Source organism: Fringilla coelebs (genome assembly GCF_963513975.1).
Source record: "Fringilla coelebs genome assembly, chromosome: 14".
NCBI classification, from domain to species: Eukaryota; Metazoa; Chordata; class Aves; order Passeriformes; family Fringillidae; genus Fringilla; species Fringilla coelebs.
In genome coordinates, this window is record NC_140040.1 from 3,330,399 (window position 1) to 3,350,654 (window position 20,256).

Here is a 20,256-nt window from a genome sequence, read left to right on the forward strand (position 1 = left end):
CAGCCTGGGCGGAAAACACAGCGATTGGGAAACCCTGCAAGGAGCCGGGACCTTGTAAAGCCCAGCTCCGGCTTCCCGGCTCCCGCGGTTGAGCAATTCTTTCGCAAGGATGCGAGCGGGATGCGTCAGGCAGAGGGAGGGAGCTCCTGCATCACCCAACAGCGCTCCTTCCCGTGGGAAAGGAGCCAGCGGTGATGCTGGGCTCTGATTTTCGGGAATCTCACATCCAGGCCCTGCCCAGGGTTGAAGTAAGGTGCTTAGCCAGGGCTTGGAGCAGATACAGAGGGATTTGGGCTTTATCGTATGGGAATCAGGAGGTGGAACCTCTCTGAGTTCATTTGTGCTCTTGAACTGGTTCCCCCTCCTTGTGCAGCTCTTCCAAGGAGCTGGAGCACGTCCAGCTGGCTCTGAGAGCTCCTGACAAGGCACAGCAGCACTGCCTGCCAGGGAATCCCTCCCCCTGCCCACCTGAGCGTGTTTGTGGTCTCCACAATCTTACCATCACTCCAAATCCTTGTGTTCCTGCCAGAAAAGTGGTGAAAAATACCTTCCCCCTTTCTAGGCAGGTAGGAAGAAAATTTCCCTTTGGTTTTGCTTTTGCTGTTGTCACCCCAAATCCTCACCCATCATCCTGGGGCTGTGCTGTGCATGGTGTGCCTGTCGTGGCCCTCATTAGCCACCCTGGCTAATTGAGCAACAGGCTGATCCCTGCCTTATTTAGCATCATCCCCTCGGCACAACCCTGCTGCTTGCAGGGAGCTCCAAGAGCAAAATCCAGAATGTGCACCATGGCCACACCCTGGGTTAGGGAGGGGGAACAATGGCCTGAGTGGGACTGGCAGAAATTCCAAGGCAAAAAGGACACAGAAAAGGAGAAAAACGTGTTGGTGAGCACAATAATGCTCTGTAACAACCAGTGCAGGCTGGTTTATTATCCAGCAAACCGGGAGGAACAGCCTGGTTTGGGCTCAGGACCACAGCCCTCCCTCTCATCTCCGTGTACCCTCAGTTCTGTAATGGGAAATTGTATTCCATGAGATGGAATAAATGCAGGAAAATAATGTTGCTCTTTGCCACTCACTCTGAGAAATTGCTGAACAGACTCAAGTTTCATTTTCTTGCTGCTGTTGATTTCTGCATGTTAGGAAATCTAATGAAAAATTAATGTATTTTGCTATCCCATGGCTCAGAAAACGCTGGGAATAGACTGAATCAGGACTATCATGTTAAGAAAACAATACTAATACAAGTTGTATTTCTTCAATCTATCATTTTCACACTCTAAAAACATAACACAGCCCAATTTCAGTTCCCTTACAGCATTTCCTATTTAATTGGATAATAAAGCTCCAGTTCTAAGGAGATTATTTGGAAAACCTTTCTCTTTTTTTTTTGTCTTTTAAGTAGAAAATATCTCTTATGCAGACACACACAGCAAAGGAGCCATTCTCTGAGACTCCCTGAGCCCAAAATTATGATGCTGTGGGCTCCAAACTCACAGCTCCTTCTCCTGCTCCCCTACTAGAACCAGCCTTGTTGCACTTTTGTTCCTCTTGTGCCACCTTGAGGGAAAAAATCTCTTCTGCACGGGCAGAATGGGGTTTGCTGCTACCTAAAAAATCCAAACACTTCGCTTTTGGGTTGGGATTTTCCTGGGCTGCTCCTGGTTTTTAAAGCAAAGGACATCTTGTCCCATCAAGGTTGAGTAAAATCCTTAAGTCTGTCCCCAGGTGTGTGATGGGGAAGAAAGAGGGAGTTTAATGAAATCTTTTGGTTTCTTTTTGCACAGTTTCCTTTGCTTAAATTGAGAGAATCACCTGGAGGGGGGCTCAGGGTGAGTGGAACAAAGCCCCACCATCCACAGCTCTGCCTGGGAAACTCTCTAAAGACCTTTTTTTGTTTTACACAGCTTCTCTTGTTCTTGCTATTTTGCCTGCATGGAAAAATAACAAGGAGAAAATAATGGGAAGAAATAAGAAATAGGATTTACCTCTGCAAACTCACCAGAAAAAAGTGAGGGGATTTTTGGTTTTGGGGGTTTTTTTTGTTGTTGCTGGTTGGAGAGGTCCAAGTGATCCCAAGGACCACGAGAGGTCCAAGAGACCCTGAGGACCAGGAGAGATCCAAGTGATCCCAAGAGATCCCAAGGACCAGGAGAGATCCAAGTGATCCCAAGAAATCCTAAGAACCAGGAGAGGTCCAAGTGATCCCAAGGACCAGGAGAGATCCAAGTGATCCCAAGTGATCCCAAGGACCAGAAGAGGTCCAAGAGATCCCAAGAGATCCTAAGGACCAGGAGAGGTCCAAGTGATCCCAAGAGATCCTAAGGACCAGGAGAGGTCCAAGTGATCCCAAGTGATCCCAAAAGATCCTAAGGACCAGGAGAGATCCAAGTGATCCCAAGTGATCCCAAGGACCATGAGAGGTCCAAGAGATCCTAAGGACCACAAGAAGTCCAAGTGATCCCAAGGACCAGAAGAGATCCGAGTGATCCCAAGAGATCCCAAGGACCAGGAGAGATCCAAGTGATCCCAAGAGATCCTAAGGACCAGGAGAGGTCTAAAAGATCCTAAGGACCACAAGAAGTCCAAGTGATCCCAAGGACCAGAAGAGGTCCAAGTGATCCCAAGAGATCCCAATGACCACGAGAGGTCCAGGTGATCCCAAGAGATCCCAAGGACCAGGAGAGATCCAAGTGATCCCAAGAGATCCTAAGGACCAGGAGAGGTCCAAGTGATCCCAAGAGATCCCAATGACCACGAGAGGTCCAGGTGATCCCAAGAGATCCCAAGGACCAGAAGAGATCCAAGTGATCCCAAGAGATCCTAAGGACCAGGAGAGGTCCAAGTGATCCCAAGAGATCCCAATGACCACGAGAGGTCCAGGTGATCCCCAGAACACCTCCACTGACCCAGTGAGGAGCTCCCCTGACCCCTGGTGCTGCCTGGGGTCCCCTGAACCCCCCAGCCCGTCCCAAGGTGCCAGCCTTGCTGCACACCAGCCTTGCTGCCGTCCCCCCCATGGCTCAGAGGCAGCTCCTGTCCCTGCTGTGCTGTCAGGGCAGAGCAGCCCTCCTGTCCCTCCTGAGGAGCAGGTAGAGCAGGATCCTGGGTGGGGCAGGGGAGGCTGGGGACAGCCCAGCCCCTCTCCCGTGCCAGCTCTGTCCTGCAGTGGGCACAGCCCTGCTCTTGCTTTCTCCACCCTCTGAGGCTCCTGCAAAGCTGCCTGGGCAGCTGCTGGTGCAGCCCAGAGCACCTGAGCTGGCAGCACTGCAAACCAAGGGTCACCTCTCCTGGGGCACCACCCCAGGGCACTGCCCAGAACTGAGGGTCTGACCCAAAACTCTGGAAGGGGACAGTTTGCAGTGGATGGTGGATGTGTTTTGGGGTCTATCATCTCCCTTCCAGCGGACAAAATGACTTTTGTCTCCCTATGCTTGTGTTACGTTCTCCAACAACTGAAATTTAGAAGTTTTCTCCTTTTTTTTCCACTCCCCTAATCCAAAGCTGAAAGTACATCAAGAAGACACGACAGAAACTCGGCGGGGTTGAAAAATAGACTGGTCACTTTTTATTGAGCACCAAAGCAGAACCTGAACAGCCCAAAGCAGGGAGGATCCTCCTGGGGCTGCCCAGATCCTCGGGGATGTGGGAGGCAGTGGGCAGTGCAGCACCCAGTGACACACAGGAAGGTTATCATAGCACCAAACACGCTGCAGAGGGGCGATGGAAATGTTAAAAACATCCTACAGCAGGCATTTCCTACTGTGCTGCACCAGGCTGCTGATGGAGCATCTGTTTTTGGAGAGAAGAGCAGCTGAGGACAGCTCACCTGCTCTGTGTTTTCATTTCAGTGTCTGAGTTTCACATTTCAGTGTTTCACTGCTGAAAACACAGCACTGGGTCAAGTCCCTTCTGTGGCTTTTGTTTCTGAGTTTGACAATTAATAACTTGAATTAACTTGGGAAAAACCCCCTGAGCATTATAGCACCACGAAGAAGGGTGATGGCTGTGAAACACCCAGTAAACAGAAATTCATCATCAAATGATTAATTTGTCAATTTTCTTTCTTTTTTTTTTTAAATTCCTTTTTCAAGCAGAAAATACCTGCACTGTCCCACCCAGGTGGTCAGGTATGTGCTTCTGCAGCTACAAAGAAAACAGACACTGAAGTGAATGTGTCCACTCAAATTAATCATATTTTGGGCTGCTTTGAGAGATTAGGTTGAGATTTGAAGTTTTAATCTTTCAAATTTGTGAATGCACAACACCAGTTTTTCAGCTAACTCCTCACAAGGTTTTAGGAATTTTTTTAGTTTAAAATAGAACATTTTGGCATTTACCCTTTGGGGCCAGCAGTGATCATTGGAGGGCTTTGCTCATTTAATCAGAATTAGGTTTTTTTTTCCTGCAGGAAGTAATGCTGAACAAAATCAATCCATTTCACTGAGCAGCACTGAGGAGGGAGGCTGCAGTGGGATAAGTGACAAGTTTCTGGTCTGAACACAGATTGGAAGTGTAAAATATGGATTGGAGCCTGGACAACCTGGTCCAGTGGAAGGTGATGAGCTTCAAACTCCCTTCCAACCCAAGCCAGTCCACAATTCTCTGGTTCTGTGGCTCCTGTGTCCAAGCAGGAATTAAAACCTCACTGCAGGAAGCTGCACAGGATAAAATTCTAGAAATAGCTCTGCTGCAACACGGTGCTGCATTTAATATCTTGCACTTTGGAAAAAAGTGAGTTCAACAAATGGAGATATTTAGGGAAATGTGGAGCCCTTCAGCTGCTCCTTTGCTCTGTAAAGCACCCAGGAGTGTGTTCAGAATAGGAAACAGAAGAGCAGTTTGGCACCTTCCATCTCTCCAGCTGCAAGTGTCATGTGCAAAGTATCAAGAGTTTTATAGGTGCCTTGGATTTGGCTTAAACCATTCAGTGAGTGGGGAAAAAAATCCTGTATTTTGTGAGTGGGAGCAGGGGCTTGCATTTGTGAATTGGGTATTTATATGCAGTGCAAGTGAAAATGCTGATTTCATGCATGCAGATGGGGATGTGGACTAAACCATGGAGCAAATGTGGCTTTTCTGCCAGACAGTTCTGGCTGGTTTGTCACAATAAATGCAACTGTCCCTTCAGGACTGCCACAGGAAAGGAAAACCGTAATAGAAAATGTGTTTTCCATTGTATAATGGAGAAGAGCTAAAAGAGGCTGTGAGGCCCAAATACCAATATCCAGACTTTAAGGATTTAGGGAAATCAGCACAAAGGTACAGGACTCCTGAGGAGCAGTGGCCCATCTCCCAGACAATCATTTTCATCACACAAATTTATCCTGGGCTTGATTTTCTAACACATTTAACAAATTATCCAGACTTCAGGCCTCTTGCTGAGGTTTTGCAGGTACAAACCCCCAGATTTTGTGAGAATTAACTGAGCTGGCTAAAAGCAGCACATTACAAAACCTGGCATGCATTTGTGTGTCAGCCTGGATATTGTAGGAAGGAATCTGTTCCATTATTAACTCTCAATCTGCAGCTCACCAGACTGAGAAGAGGAAAGTAACCTGAAAACATTTATAAAGCTGTTTTTGCTCCTAGCTTAAACTTCTTTAAATTCTTAAGGCTTCAGGTTTAGCCATTTAGTGTCAAGCCTGGTTTTTATCTGGATGTAAATAGGAAAAGAAGAAGGTTTCTTTGCAGGTTTCTTTGCAGGTTTCTTTGCAGGTTTCTTTGAATTTTGAGCTGATGAAAAGGTTTCTTTAAAGGGTTGTTCAAGACAGGCAGGGACTGGGTTTGATCCAGAGAACCTCTTTAGTCTCTCCTATTTTAAAGCAACTTAGATATGATATTTAGGTAGAATTCTGACCTCAGTGGGTTGTGTTCACAGGCCTGAAATCTGAATTGGTCACACAACGAGCACACGAAGGGCAGGCTCTGTGTCAGCAGCCTGATCATGGCACTGTGGTTTACAAGGATCCCTTGGAGGTGTTTGCATTTCATTTGGAGAAGGGCAGCTGATAAACAGGGTGGCTTCCTTCAGGGGATCACATTTCTCCCCTTCCTGGTGGGGTTAAAATCTGGACTCATCCTGTTCCTTGGATAATGAGTTTTTTGGTCAGTGATGGGCAGGGATCAGGAGGTGCTGGAGATGTGGAGATCTGGGACCAGAAAGCTGCTGGGTAAAGCATTCCTTGACAGAGTGGTCCAGCTGGGTAAAAACCAAACCACAAAAGAAAGAAAAAAAGGAAGAGGAATTAAAATATTTATCCTTCCTAGGATGTTTGCACAGAGCTTGTCCTTAAGTAGCTGAGCAATCCTAACAGCCAGCCTGACGTAGGCACAGAGCAACACTGAACTGCTTTGTTTTCACAGCTCCCAGCTAAACCCAAGTTAATTTTAAAGTGAAGCTGAAAGTGTTGAGAAAACCATCTCGGGGCAGAACTTTTGGTGCAATAAGTATTTTCATTCTTGCCTGATGCAAGGCTGATAAAACAGACAGAGCTTTTGCTGTTGGCGTGGCTCTGGCCAGATCAATGTGCCTTTGCTGACATGAGTGGGTGCCATTGCTCAGCACAAGTGTGCACACACAGGAAAAATTATCCCACAAAACCCCCCAGGTGCTGCAGCATTTGCAAGACCGACCCTTTTTGCAGTCAGGCCAGAATAAACAGCTTTTCCATTTGTCTGGCAGGCCCAGTTACACCTGTGTTAGGAGAAGCCCCGAAACACAAAGTTTAAAGTCTTAAGGAACACCAATTATTTTTCATCCTCTAAATGGCCACAAGGCAAAGGTTCTGCAAAGAAATCAGGTGTGCCTGGTGGAATAAGAGTGCTTCATGCATCTGCACAGGGTTTTAAGGTGCTGTCCTCACTCCAGCATTTTGCTTAGAGGAAATACCAGCCTCAGACAATGTTTCTGTGAATAATTGCATTCTAAGCACCAGCTATTTCCACCCAGCTTTCCCTTTACTCACAGGGCACTTACCCAGGCACACCTTCAATTAGCCTAAATGCTTCTGCTGGTTTTTCACATAGCCAACCAAATTGTTGGAATTGCTGCCTGTAAAACAAACATCAGCAAAGTCAGGTTTTGGGTTGGGCTGTGGCCAATGGTTTCTCAAGGTTCCCTCAGCAGTGCAGCTTTATTGGCATCATTACTGAGCAGAGAGCTGGGCTGGCCCACACTGGAAGAGAGGAAAGGAAATCCTCTCGTGGTTTTATCAGCCAAAGTGGCCAGATTTGGCTGTTTGGAAATTTTATGTCGAAGATGCTGTCTAGTTGTACCTGAATGTCACTTCCAATCTGACCCAGATCCAAGAGGGAGCAACCAGGAGCTTTGGAACTGTGAGGAAAGATGTGGGAGATGCTCCTGCTTTCTTTGAGCCCCAGATTTGTGAGAGGGACCTGGCACCTCTGAGGGAATTCACTGGGCTCCAGCCATCCCTGATCTCTTACCACAGTCCAAGACCCTGCTTTAGACAGAGCTCTGTGTTCAGCTGCGACACAGAGGAGTCCTGGGCCAAGAGCACAGCTCCAAAACTATGCTTAAAAATAAAATTAAAAAAAAAGATTATTGGACTGGGTGGTTCCCCTGGCAGAAAATTATTTAACTCATTCTGTCACAGCTGAAAGTTCTGGTTCTCAAGAGTCCACAGTTCGAACATTGTAGATCTTAAAATAAGATCTGACCAAAGCATAGAGAAGATTAAAAAATCTTTTTTTTTTTCTATGTACAAACCTTCATTTCATAAGGAGCAAATTCCTTGTAAGCATTGCAAGAATGGTAAAGCTTAATAATGATAAAACAACAGCAAACACTTCATGCCAGCAGCTTACCAAAATATTCCTTGTAATACTTATGCCTCAGGTTGTGTCCATCTGGAAAAGAAGGTTCATGGTGAGAACATACCCAGTCAGCCTTCATTTTTCATGTTAAACTCTGACCTGCTGCGTACAGCACAGAGAAATTAGAGATAGGGAAATAATAACCTCACAATGAGGGAAATAAAGGTCCTCTGTGGCTGAAGTAATTTGGGTTGCTATAAACCTCTTGTAAACTGCTGAGATTACTGAGCTCTGTGGGCACAACTCATTTGCCATAAGAGTGGGAATTGCCACTAGCATTTTATAACTTTTTCAATAGCTACAAGTCAAGGAATTGGAGGCTTTCCCAAATGAAATAAAATCTGGGTGACCTTTCAGACCATCTTTTTGTATTTTACATAATTCAAGTTCCAGCTAGGTTGTTCTGTTTGCCATTTTTATAATTATTTAAGCCCTTAGAAATACTTCATGTCTAAGATCCCCACAGTTCTGCATTGCATTGGTTACTATGGATGTCATTAAAGAAAAGGTTATAAAGGAGATGGTCCAAAAGCCCTAGAAAAAAAAACCCTTAATCTGTTTTGGAAGCAGCTCAGACCTGGTTTGATGCTTCTCCTGTCTTTTTACAGTGACCAAATGGCAAAACTGATGTCCCATGTCTCTGCACTGAGGTGATTTGTAGCCCAGTGCCAAGGTACATATCCTACCATTCAATGAATATCTAAACATGTTATGAGCTTTCCTGGAAAATATTTTGGCATGTATGAAATTCTTTTTCGGGCAAAGGCGTCAGCAGAATGAAGGCAACAAAGTTTTGGATGCAGAAAGCAAAGCCAGAACACAAAACTGGAATTTAAAACTCAGGTTTCTCGTTGAAGCATGCAGTAACTTATAAATATTTCTAATTTTTGTGCTGTGCAGTAACAGCACACACAGACACAGCCCCAGAGGACGCTGGCACGAGTGTCCTGGTGTCCTGGTCCCTTCCTTTCTGCTTCTGCCCTGCAAGCATCAGCATGCATGAGATGTTTTATCCATTCAAGAGAGAGGGGAAAATGTGGGAAATGGATTTGTAGAGAATTCTCAAAGTCTGACAGAAAGCTCACACAGTGTGTGCATCTGTATGCAAACCTTGAGATAAGAAACACTGACTTAGAAACACCATGGAAGAGGACAGACATTGGTGAGAGAGAAATGGAGCTAGAAACAAGTTTCAAAGGGCGGCCTTGCAAATAAGACCGGGTACTTTGGGGAAACAGAGCTGTGAAAGATGCATTGCAGTGGGACCATGAGGGGTAATTTTAGATTATTTGCTTTAAGGCATCTACAGCATTGGTGTGGCTAAAGCTGACAGGCCAAGAAATGCTTAATTAGCAAATAGCTGGCTTCTGATGGTGATGGCATGAATGACAAAATCTGCGTTGTCTCACCCTTCACCCGAGACCGACAGTAGAATAAAAGCTTTTAAAACACTCTCAGCAGCCCCCTGTGTGAGTCAGAAGCAGCCACCCTGCCCCAGAGGGGCTCTCCTGCCCGCTCCCACCTGGGTTTCCCCGGAGCTTGATGCACTGCCCGCGGTTGGGGATGCCCTCGGCCGTGTTGCCCGGGTCGATGATGTGGCACTCGTAGCCCGTGGGGCAGTGCAGGGGCTCGTCCCCGTCCTCCGTGGTGCTGCAGGCCTCGGCTGCAAGAGAAGCTGTGACACCACAGGGACCCAGCACGGCCACCAGCCCACCTCAGCCTCCTGGCCATGCCCCTGCTTCCCCTGCTCAGCCCCACTGCCTGCACCATCCGCCGCTGGTGCTGCAGGGTTTCGGCTTGGGTGTTCTTCATGTATTCATAACCCCGCAATTCTTTTAGCTTTTGTATTTTTCAGATGCTGTACTGCATTGCTGTGTCACTCTGAACTTCATATGCACTCTTCAGAGTTTAGTCAGACAGAACAATCCTTTTCTAGCCCAAGGACACCACTGCAGCTTCAGGCCCAAAGTGGGAAACACAGAGAATTCCCAAAAAGTGGGAAACACAGGCAAAGAACAGAGAGTTGAGGGGAGCAAACTGGGAGGATGGGACTGAAGCTGTAATTGGACAATTGACCCCAATATGGAAATGGACCAAAACTTATAAAAGTGTGAAAACTCGTGACCTGGGGTCCATCTTGGGTGCAGCCATGGCCAGGCTCTTGTGCTGCCCAAGGTGCATCCTTTGAAGCCCTTTTAATAAATCCCTACTTTATTCCCTTAACTCTGTCCAGCCCAGCCTCTTTAGTCACCAAGTGTATAATTCTGAACTCCATATCCAGTGTCAGCTGCTGCTTTCCCATTTTGGGCAGACACAACAATTCCTCTCCAGACCTGGCAGTCAAGGACACCTCACTGCCTCAGGCCAGAGAGATGGAAACAAAAGCGAACTTTGGGGCAGCAAACTTGGGGTCAATGACTTCATTACCTGAAGCTGGAATTGGAAGATTAGCCCCCAATGGACCAAACTTATAAAAGTGTGAAAATCTGTGACTTATTGTCCATTTTTGGGTGTAGCCCCTGCGGGGCTTTGTCTGCCATAAATGCACCTGAAGGCCCTTCAATAAATATAAATAAACTGCTTTTCATCCTCTTAATTTTGTCTGACCTCTGTTTTTAGGTAGCCCAAAGAGGCATCAGCAGTGCCTGCCATGCAGGATGATCCCCCCATGGAGCTGCTCTCCCCAGGAAGGGATGAGTGTGCCCCACCAGGCAGGGATGAGTGTGTCCCAGCAGGCAGGGATGAGTGTGTCCCAGCAGGCAGGGATGAGTGTGTCCCAGCAGGCAGGGATGAGTGTGTCCCACCAGGCAGGGATGAGTGTGTCCCAGCAGGCAGGGATGAGTGTGTCCCAGCAGGCAGGGATGAGTGTGTCCCACCAGGCTCTGGGCTGGGTGAGGAGTTGGGAATGTCAGCAGGAAGCTGGCAGTGTGCTGCTCTGCTCTCTGCTCCACACCCACGGGCTTGCTGCTGAATGCAAACCTCAGGTGTGGCTCCCTGCAGGGTCAGGCAGTGCCACCCCTGTCCCAAACAGAGGTTTCACCACTTTGACTTGGGACAGGCAGCCAGTGCAGCTCAGAATGGGAAAGCAAAGCAGGAGCTGGGCAGTGTTTGTGGCCTTTACCTGTACAGAGTCTGCAGGGCCACTCCTCCCTCCCATTTTTAATTTCAAGTACATCTGCTGTAATTCTCATGCCGTGACTGATGGTTCCTGCTTCCCTAATTACTCCCTCAAGCTGAGATGAGGGTGTTCAGATAAGAACAAATAATATAAGCATGACAAGGATGGATGAGGAGGAACCTATTTTATCTTGTTTCTAGCTGTGCAGCTCCAATGAGCTGGAGGCAGAATTTTTTCTTCAAGAACTTGGAGTTTCCATAATAGATGAGAGTTGAGGCTCAGCGAGTCTAAAACCATCTGTGTAGGACCAAAGAGGGGAATTTATTGGCACTACCCACATCTGACTAAAGCTGATCAAAAGCTGGGTTAACTTTTCCATGAAAAACCCAAAAACTTCAGGTGTCCATACATCTGGGAATGCCTCACAGAAGAAAACTTCTCTTCCCACCTCCCCACTCCCTCCTTATTTCAATTTTAGGTACTGGAAAAAATTAATTTAAACCCTCTTCCCTATGGAATGAACCTGAGAAGCTCAGCCTCATTGTCAGTCTCCAAATTTAGATGCCCCAGTTGGCACAGCTCTGCAGCAGTTTGCCAGGGCTCCTGTCCAAGTCACCTTCAGATCCAAGAGCCCCAACCCCAGCCCAAGGCATCTGGGTGATGAGGCCACTCTGGATTAAAGGATCTCCCATTCCAAGTCCACCCACACTCCATCAGGAAGCTGGCAGAAAATTATGTGTATGATGACAAAGCCTTTTTCTAAAAGGAAGATATATCTCTAATTATTTGAAGAATGGGTACAAGCCCAGTCCCCTGCAGCATTCCTAGTGCTCTGCTGGATAATCCATATCCATAAAAAGTATTTACTGCAGCAGAAAGCAGCCCCCAGCACCACACAGAGTTATTCCTGTGGAAACTCCAGACAAACACCAGCAGCCCCAGCAGCCCAACATCCCAGGCAAGCTCTGTATGTCAGGGATTCGTTCTCCAGGACCTTTGTGGGATTATGGACATTGCAGAGAAGACAGAGAAATGTCCTGTACCTTGTAAGACTTCCTCTGGGCCATCCAAAAGCCACCCATTGCCTCCCAGCCAGCGGGGTTTGGGCTGAACCAGCCAGTCCAGGACTGCAAAAGGCAGAAACAAGAGACCACAGTGTCAACATGCAGCAGGCACAGGGCACAGAGTGATGGAAAAGTCGTGGATTTCCTCTAAGGGCCTGTGGGGAGGCTGCCTGATGGATTGATCTGGTTTGGACTTGTATTCATGCTCTTGTTGTCCCAGTAGAAAGGGAGACATGGATGTTATCCAGGGCCACAAGAACCTGGTGTCCTGGAGGCTCAAGCAGTTGCTGCTTCCCATTCCCATTCCCATTCCCATTCCCACTCCCATTCCCATTCTCATTCCCATTCCCACTCCTATTCCCTTGGCAGGGAGTGATGAGGTGCCTGAATTAATGATGACTTCTGTCAGCACTAATTCAGGCCAGGATTGTCTCTTTTCCTGGATATGAAAACACAGAATGTGGGGTTTGGGTTGGAAAGGACCTTAAGGGTCATCTCATTCCAATCCCTTGCCGTGGGCAGGGACACCTTGCACTATCCCTGGCTGCTCCAAGACTCATCCAACCTGTCCTTGGACACTTCCAGGGATGGAGCATGGAAAATGCCATGCCAGGAAAAACAACTGGCCTTGAGTGACTTCTACAATTCATCCAAGTAGAAATTTTGCCATACCAGTTTGCCTTGGACACTTCCAGGGATGGAGCATGGAAAATGCCATGCCAGGAAAACAACTGGTCTTGAGTGACTTCTACAACTCACACAAGTAGAAATTTTGCCACACCAGCTTGCCTTGGTGTGGCATCCCCACTTCCAGGGACGGAGCATGGAAAATGCCATGCCAGGAAAACAACTGGCCTTGAGTGACTTCTACAATTTGACCAAGTAGAAGTTTTGCCACACCAGTTTGCCTGTCCTTGGAAAAGAACTGCCCTTGAGTGACTTGAGTGCCTATCCTTGGAAAAGAACTGCCCTTGAGTGACTTGAGTGCCTATCCTTGGAAAAGAACTGCCCTTGAGTCACTTGAGTGCCTATCCTTGGAAAAGAACTGCCCTTGAGTCACTTGAGTGCCTATCCTTGGAAAAGAACTGCCCTTGAGTGACTTGAGTGACTTCTTCAATTCATCCAAGTAGAAATTTTGCCACAAAAGTTTTGCCTGTCCTTGGAAGAAGAGCTGCCCTTGAGTGACTTCTACAATTCAACCAAGTGGAAATTTTGCCTCACCAGCTTGCCTGGGACACCCTTCTCACCCGTCAACCCCGCAGAAACCCCAAGTGCGGAAGGGAACCCGCGCTCCATCCTCCCGCACAAGAAGACCACGCGCCCAACACACATGGCCATGGCCATCCCCACAAGCCCCCCTGTGTCCCAGCTCCCCCAGAGCCCCCGTACCTGGCGGGGGCTGCACGGACTCGAGGCAGGCGTAGATGCAGCCGTTGTAGCAGCAGCGCTTGTGGCGCTGGCACTCGGCGTCGGAGCGGCAGCTGGGCACCTCGCAGGCGCGCTCCGGCAGGCTCTGCGGCGGCGGCGGGCACCGGTCGCTCTTCTGCTGCTGGGAGCTGTGAGAATGAAGAGGGTACTCATAATCCTTTGCAAAGAGAAGAAAAGGAAGTCAGGTTCGGCATAAGGGACGTCCCGCAGGGGGAAGTGGGATGAGGCGGTGTAAAAGCAGGCTAGCCCGACAAAGGGGGGAATGATGAATTTGGTTCTGTGTTGTCAGAAGGGTGATTTATCATAATATAATATAATATAATATAATATAATATAATATAATATAATATAATATAATATAATATAATATAATATAATATAATATAATATAATATAATATAATATAATATAATATAATATAATATAATATAATATAATATAATATAATATAATATAATATAATATAATATAATATAATATAATATAATATAATATAATATAATATAATATAATATAATATAATATAATATTTGGACGTTATAATTTTATATATTATATAATATTATATATAATTCAAATTTTTACTTTATAATTTTATATAGAATAGAATAGAATAGAATACTTTTAATTCATAATTTTATATATTCTATTCTATTCTATTCTATTCTATTCTATTCTATTCTATTCTATTTATTATATTATATAACATTATATTATATTACATTATATTATATAAATGATAAATAATAATATTCAAAGTATAATATCTATAATACAATATTATAAATGATAATAATATTATATATTATTTATAATATCTATATTATAAATTATAATAAAATATAAGGATTTAATATTTTAATAAATTATAATATCTATAATACATTGTTATAAATCATATATTATATTATATTATATTATATTATATTATATTATATTATATTATATTATATTATATTATATTATATTATATTATATTATATTATATTATTTCTAGGGGAGCCTTTCAAGTTTATCCATGGTGGAGCTCTGGGCTGTTAAATTAGAGACCATTTCTAAATCACGGGACATTCTGGTGACATCTGTGAGAGTGATGCCAGCTTTGTCCCAGAGAAAATGAGCCCATGTTTCACTGCAGCAGAAAGAAGCTGAGCTGCTCACTGCACACTGTCAGGACAAGGGAGGTGTCAAGTGCATTAACGGGCCCAGGAACATTTATGAGGCACAATTCAGATATTTTTCACACTGGGGCTGTTTTAGCAAGAAGCCAAATCCCTGCAGCAGAGAGGTGAATCATCCCAGCCCACTCCTTTCTCACCTGTGGCTCAACCACTCCCTCACCCCTGGGCTGCAGAAAGGGCTCAGGGCACTCAGGTTTCAGATTTATTAGCAACCATTCATAAGCTCTCATAAAATCAAAAGTGGATTCTGGATTTGCACTTTTAAAAGAGATCAGCACCAAGCCAGGGGTGTGCAGTGAGCGCTGCCACGGCCTCATGAGCAGGCTGGTAAAGTCAAAAAAGAAATAAAATGTGTGCAAAGGTACACTTGGCCAAATCACTGGTGTGTTACAAAATCAGTGATGACAAACTGGGGTTGTTATTCCAGGAATAAATGTGGTGCAACAATCCCCCAGGGGTTGCTAGGAAATTTCACCAGCAGACCATGGAGAATTTGAGGTGAGATGAACATCCCTCTCTACATCCTGCTCCATCCTTATGGCTGTAACCCCCAGTGGCTTCTTTGGAGCATCTGTCCTTTGACAACAGCCTGTTCCCACATGGATTCTCCCAAAAACTGCCAAGGAGAGGGCATTGCAGGAGATGGAGTGTCAGAGAGACAGAGAATTCCTGATGTTTTCACTACTGACAGTCTCCTGCCCTGTTCCCAATATCAATAAACAATTTTCTTCTGCTTTTTCCTTTAAAACCCTTCTCTGACATTGATTTCCCATTAACAGGCTGTTTAAACCACTAAAAAAGTTTGAAAACACCCAATATTGATGATGTTTTCCATGCTGAAGGTGCAAGCTCTCACATCAGTCCATTCCTCAAAAGCTCCAAACACTCCAAATTGGAAACATGTTTTAAAAAATACACTTTTCTTGGGTTTGTTTTTTTTTTTTTTTTTTTTTTTGGTTTGCTGGATTTTAAGTAGATTAAATTTTCATACCAGGGGTATGAGGGAGCACTGAGCAATAAATCTGTGCAGTTCCAAACCCTGAACAGGTCTCCTTGTTGGAGGGAGTGCTCATCCTGGAAGGTCACAGTTTACTATTCTATCTGAAAGGTCATCTGCAGACGGAAATGGGACCAAAATAATCCTGGCAAATAATGGATACATGAAAAAACCACCAAACAATTACTGCAGTTGCTTCACAGATGATTCAGAAACCAAGAAGCCAAAATTGCAAGGAACAGCTGGCTCCATGAATGAAATTTCCGTTGGGGGAACAATATAACAGCTGTAGCCAAATAACTTTGTACCTCATGACCTCCCTGCCCATTTTCTCTGGTCACCTATTGCTCACAACTCATGGCTTTCAAAATAAGAATATTTTACTTATTTTGTTTAATAAACCCCTTGTTTATGGGTGCATAAACCAGGATTCCCTCGTTCCCCAAAATAACCTGGTCAAGGATGTCTCCAGGTTTGGGTTATAAGGTTTTTTAAAAAGCTCTCCCAGCATTCACAATTTGGCTCTGATTTATTATTTTTGCAGATTGGGACGACAGTCAAAATTTCTTTAAAAGCATTTTTCAGTACAGGAGGTAAATTTCTATTTCCCAGAGAGACTTATTAAATATTTCAATGACAATATCTGCCTTAGATAGCCAGAGACAAAGTAAGGGGAAAAGTTCAGAGTTCAGCTGAGGAACCCTGGAAGTCAACAAAGATGGGGAAGAACCTGGATGGAATGACTCAGTCTCAGGCATCATTTCAATAGCAACTGAGGGATGCAGTCTGCCTCCCAAAAATCCCAGCTCTGTTCTGTTATTTGTGTCTGGAGCTGGTCCCTGAGCTTGTGTCCAAGCACAGTCTCTGCTACTTCATATTCTGCATGGAGCCCCTCGAGGTGGCACGTGAGGTTTATTTCAGCCTCCCACCACCAGCTCAGGGTATTCCCAAACACTGGCCATAAAACAAAACAAAACAAAAAATACACAGCCAGGGGGAGTTTTGAATCCTCCAATATCTCCATTAAAGACCTGGAAAATCACCTGCCAGTGATGATCAAAGTGGCAAACATCAGGCTGAAAGCAGCTTAACCTGAAGGACAAGACCAAAGCAATGGCAATAACATTCTCCTGTTGTTAGCTCAGGATTTGTCATTTTGGATCTGCTGTTGGAAGGACCCTGCAGAACTGGGGTGGGCCCCAAGAAGATGCACAATAATGAGCAAAATGCTGGAAAGCAGGAATGCAGAAAAAGGTTTGTGTGTGTGTGTGTGTGCAGGTTCCAAAGGGGAGCTGAGGCTGCTCTGCTCACAGGTTACCCTGAGGATATGGGGGCCAGAACACAAAGAGGGTACCCCAGGGCTGATTTATGGCAGCTGGCTGCTGGAGGGTAAATAAATTGTTGGAAGAGCATTACAGCAGCTGTGAGGAATTCTTCATTTCTGGAAAACTTCAGAAGAAGGCTGGGATTTTTCTAAAACACTTGCTGTAGCTGACAGTGGAATGAAGTCCAGACTGGCCCAGTTTTTCCCAGCAGACATGATGGGTGTTTTATAATGAACTGAACCCACTCCCAGGTAGCTCCCTCCCTCTGCCCCTTGGGAATAGTCCCTGGAGTGTGGGGGCTGCAGAACACCAGCTGCAAATCACTGAGCTTGACAAACATCCCTTTGGAAAACACATGGATTTGTTTCAAAGCCCAGCTCCTGCATCCCACTGTGGCTGCCAGGTTTTCCTTCTCACTGCAATCCCTCTTTCTCCCTTCTCCAGTCCCACTTGACCCCTCCAACACCCTTCCTCACTGGGGGTGAATGAAAACCCCCTGGCCAGACCCCAGCCAGCTCCTCATCCTCACACCTGCCTGCCGTTCTGCACCCAGCATTTTTCTGGATGCACTCCTCTGCTGCAGGAGAGGATGGAGAGCAGGCTCGTTCCCCCTGACAAGGCTTGGAGGAGGAGGAGGAGGAAGAAAAGCATTTTCTGTTCTCCCTGGATCAATGTTTCTGTCACTATGAGCAATTCTGCCAGATCAGTAGCACCTGGATTCAGGGCTGCCAGGAAAAACAGCCCTTTGAAGAAGTGCAGGTTGAAAGAAGAGGATATATCCCCAGGGGAGCTGGCTCCTTATCTGAAAATCAACATGTAAATTCCTCTTCTGCTCCTGTCCTATCTCTCTGGGTCATTCACCTCTTAGTTCCTATTAAATTTGAGCTTCACTTTGAAATATGGCAGAAGAACATCCAGATAAATGCACTTTCCAGTGAGTGATTTTGCAGGAAATGCAGCTCTTTACACCACCATTTTCCAGATAAAGTGCAAACCAGGGGATACCCTAGCCCAAGAGAGGCTATAATGAAGATTTCTTACAAAATCCTGAGATGCCTTTCAAATACCAGCCCAATGTTTTCTACACAATTTCAAGGATTCGAGGCAGAATTTCAGTTTGCTCACTGGGGGCAGGGGATGTGTGTCACAATTCTGAGTCAGCAATTGCACAAACCAAATGTTGCCATGCACAAACATCACCCTTAAAGTCATGGGCATGAAACCATCCTGTTTGAATTAAAAGCTGCAGAAAACAGATGGAGGGATCTTCCTGTGACACCAAGGTGCTGTTTATACACATGCAGTGGCTGGAAGATGCAGCCAGACCTGAGCATAAGAAAATAAACTGTTTGGGGCTTGCCCCCAAGCCATTCAAGGGGCAGAAGCCTTGGCTCAGTGCTGGTTTCTAAGGGAACTTGAATGGAACAAGTGAAAATTTCAAATTTATAACTTTTCTTTTTCTTTTTTCAACAGCAAGTGCCAAAACTCAAGCTACCAAATTATTTTCCTTTTTTTTTCAATTCCCATTTCCTCTGTGACCATCTCTGACAGTCCTTTGGCCCGGACACACCAGGGCAAGACCCAGCAGCATCCCCTGCACTCGCTGCTGTCCCAGCTCCAGATCCAGCCCTCCTGCTTAATCAAAGTTCCTAAAGGTTTTCTAGCAGGAGCTGTGCTTTGGGCAGCTCTGCAGGGTGGGTTTGGAGGTGGTGGCTGTGCCCAGTGCCCTGTGGAGCCTGCAGGCTGCCAGCAGCAGGCACAGATGGTGGCACCCAGGGTGTGCCAGGGCGTGGGCAGCAGCTCTGCTGGCAGGGGATGTGCCAGGCGCAGCCTCGGGGATGGATTTCTGGGATCACCACCCTTTAGGGTGATGGGCAGCGTTTGGCTGAGCTCTCTGTGCTCCAGGGATTCACAGAACCGTGGGCAATGCCCCCATCCCTCCTTCCGAAGTTACCCCAAAAGGCAGCACAGGAGCTGGGCAGGGAACCCTTCCTGCTCCAAGCAAGAAATCCCATTATCTTCCTCGCCCTAAACCTCTCTCGGCGCCGCAGGGTTCGCATCCCCCTTGTCCCCGGTCCCTTTTCCCGGCTGCCCCGGGGGGTTTCCAGGGAAAGCGGTGCCATCCCAAAGCTCTCTCCCTGCTCCCCAAGCTTCCCCCTGCAGCAGCTAGGTGGCAAAAGTCCCGCTCAGCCCGGGAAAACTTCTCGGATGGCAGTGATACAGAGCCAGCCCGCCGATCCCAACACTCCTTTATCCCAAATCAAGTCAGGATCACTCCCCTTTCCGCGGGGAGCATCCCCCGGGCCCCCAGCCCTACTCACATCGTATCTCTCGGTCATTTTCAGCAGAGCGCGTTTCCAGAGGGTCCTGGCGCAGCCCGGCTCCGGCAGCAGCACCAGCACACACAGCGCTGCCGCCAGCAGCTTCTGACACAAACGCATCTCTGGAAGCAGCCTGGAATTCATTTTTTTTCTTTTTTCCCCAGGGAGAGATGGAAGAAGGAGCCCCGGAGCTGTCGGGGTGGGGGCGGCTCCGGGGTTCGCAAGGAGGGAGGGAGGAGAGGAGGGAGGGAGAGAGAGCGAGGGCTGAGCGCTCCGAGCTTTTCCCGGCGCAGCTTCTGGGAAGGCAAAGGGGAAGGAATTAAAAAAAAAAAAAAAAAGAAAAGAAAAAAAAGCAAAAAGCAGCCCAGAGGCAGAAGCCGGGAGCTGCTGTTGAACTTGTTTAAGTTAGATCAGGTTCTCGGCTCACATGTTCGCACAAAGCTCACCCTCTCCTAGAGTGATGGACGGGAAGATTACTTGGGAAGATTATTTTTAGACCTTTGTTCCCAACATCTGGCATCCTCCGAGAGCCCCATTCAGAGCCGAAGCGTGGGATCAGATGACAGCTGCCGCAGGGGGAGATGAAGGTCCCGGAGGGGTGGGCTCGGCAGATTTTCTGCAAACAGTTCACCCAAACTTCCCCAGAGCCTGGTGGGCTCTCCCTTTGTGCGCTTCCTGCTGTGGGTTTGCATCACTTTGACAAAGTGATAACTTCATCTGGAAGGAAACGATTTAACGAGGCGATAAACATCCCGGGGCTTTCATTAAACCAAAGTGACGCTGGTTTTCTGAACATGACTTAGAAGGAGGGGAAAGACCATTAGGAAAAAATAAATTGGGGCGTGGAATAGGGAAGGAAGGTGGAAATTACATGAGCACACAGAGAAAGCAAGGAAGGGGACGTGAGTCAGGCCGTGCCTGACAATGGGAGGGACGGAAGGAGTGGACGTGGGGTTCTGGACATCTCCGTGGACATCCAGG

The 20,256-nt window shown here is 46.6% G+C and overlaps 1 protein-coding gene across 1 annotated transcript; it reads right to left on the minus strand.

Annotated features, from left to right (window-relative positions):
- Positions 1–3,554: 3,554 nt before the first annotated feature.
- Positions 3,555–19,829, minus strand: WFDC1 (WAP four-disulfide core domain 1). Its single transcript, XM_084214981.1, has 7 exons — positions 19,276–19,829; positions 13,413–13,608; positions 12,003–12,086; positions 9,364–9,504; positions 7,833–7,874; positions 6,982–7,056; positions 3,555–6,204 (listed from the first exon to the last, which is right to left on the minus strand). Exons 1-6 carry the CDS (start codon positions 19,417–19,419, stop codon positions 6,998–7,000), a joined length of 666 nt encoding a protein of 221 aa, XP_084071107.1. The 5' UTR covers positions 19,420–19,829; the 3' UTR covers positions 3,555–6,204; positions 6,982–6,997.
- Between the last annotated feature and the right edge of the window lie 427 nt (positions 19,830–20,256).

Coding starts and splice junctions, on each gene's coding strand:
- WFDC1 (XM_084214981.1), bottom strand. CDS start 19,419: ATGAATTCCAGGCTGCTTCCAGAGATGCGTTTGTGTCAGAAGCTGCTG. Junction 12,087..13,412: donor GTCCGTGCAGCCCCCGCCAG/GTACGGGGGCTC, acceptor TGCCTTTTGCAG/TCCTGGACTGGCTGGTTCAG. Junction 7,875..9,363: donor CAAGCTCCGGGGAAACCCAG/GTGGGAGCGGGC, acceptor CTTCTTTTCCAG/ATGGACACAACCTGAGGCAT.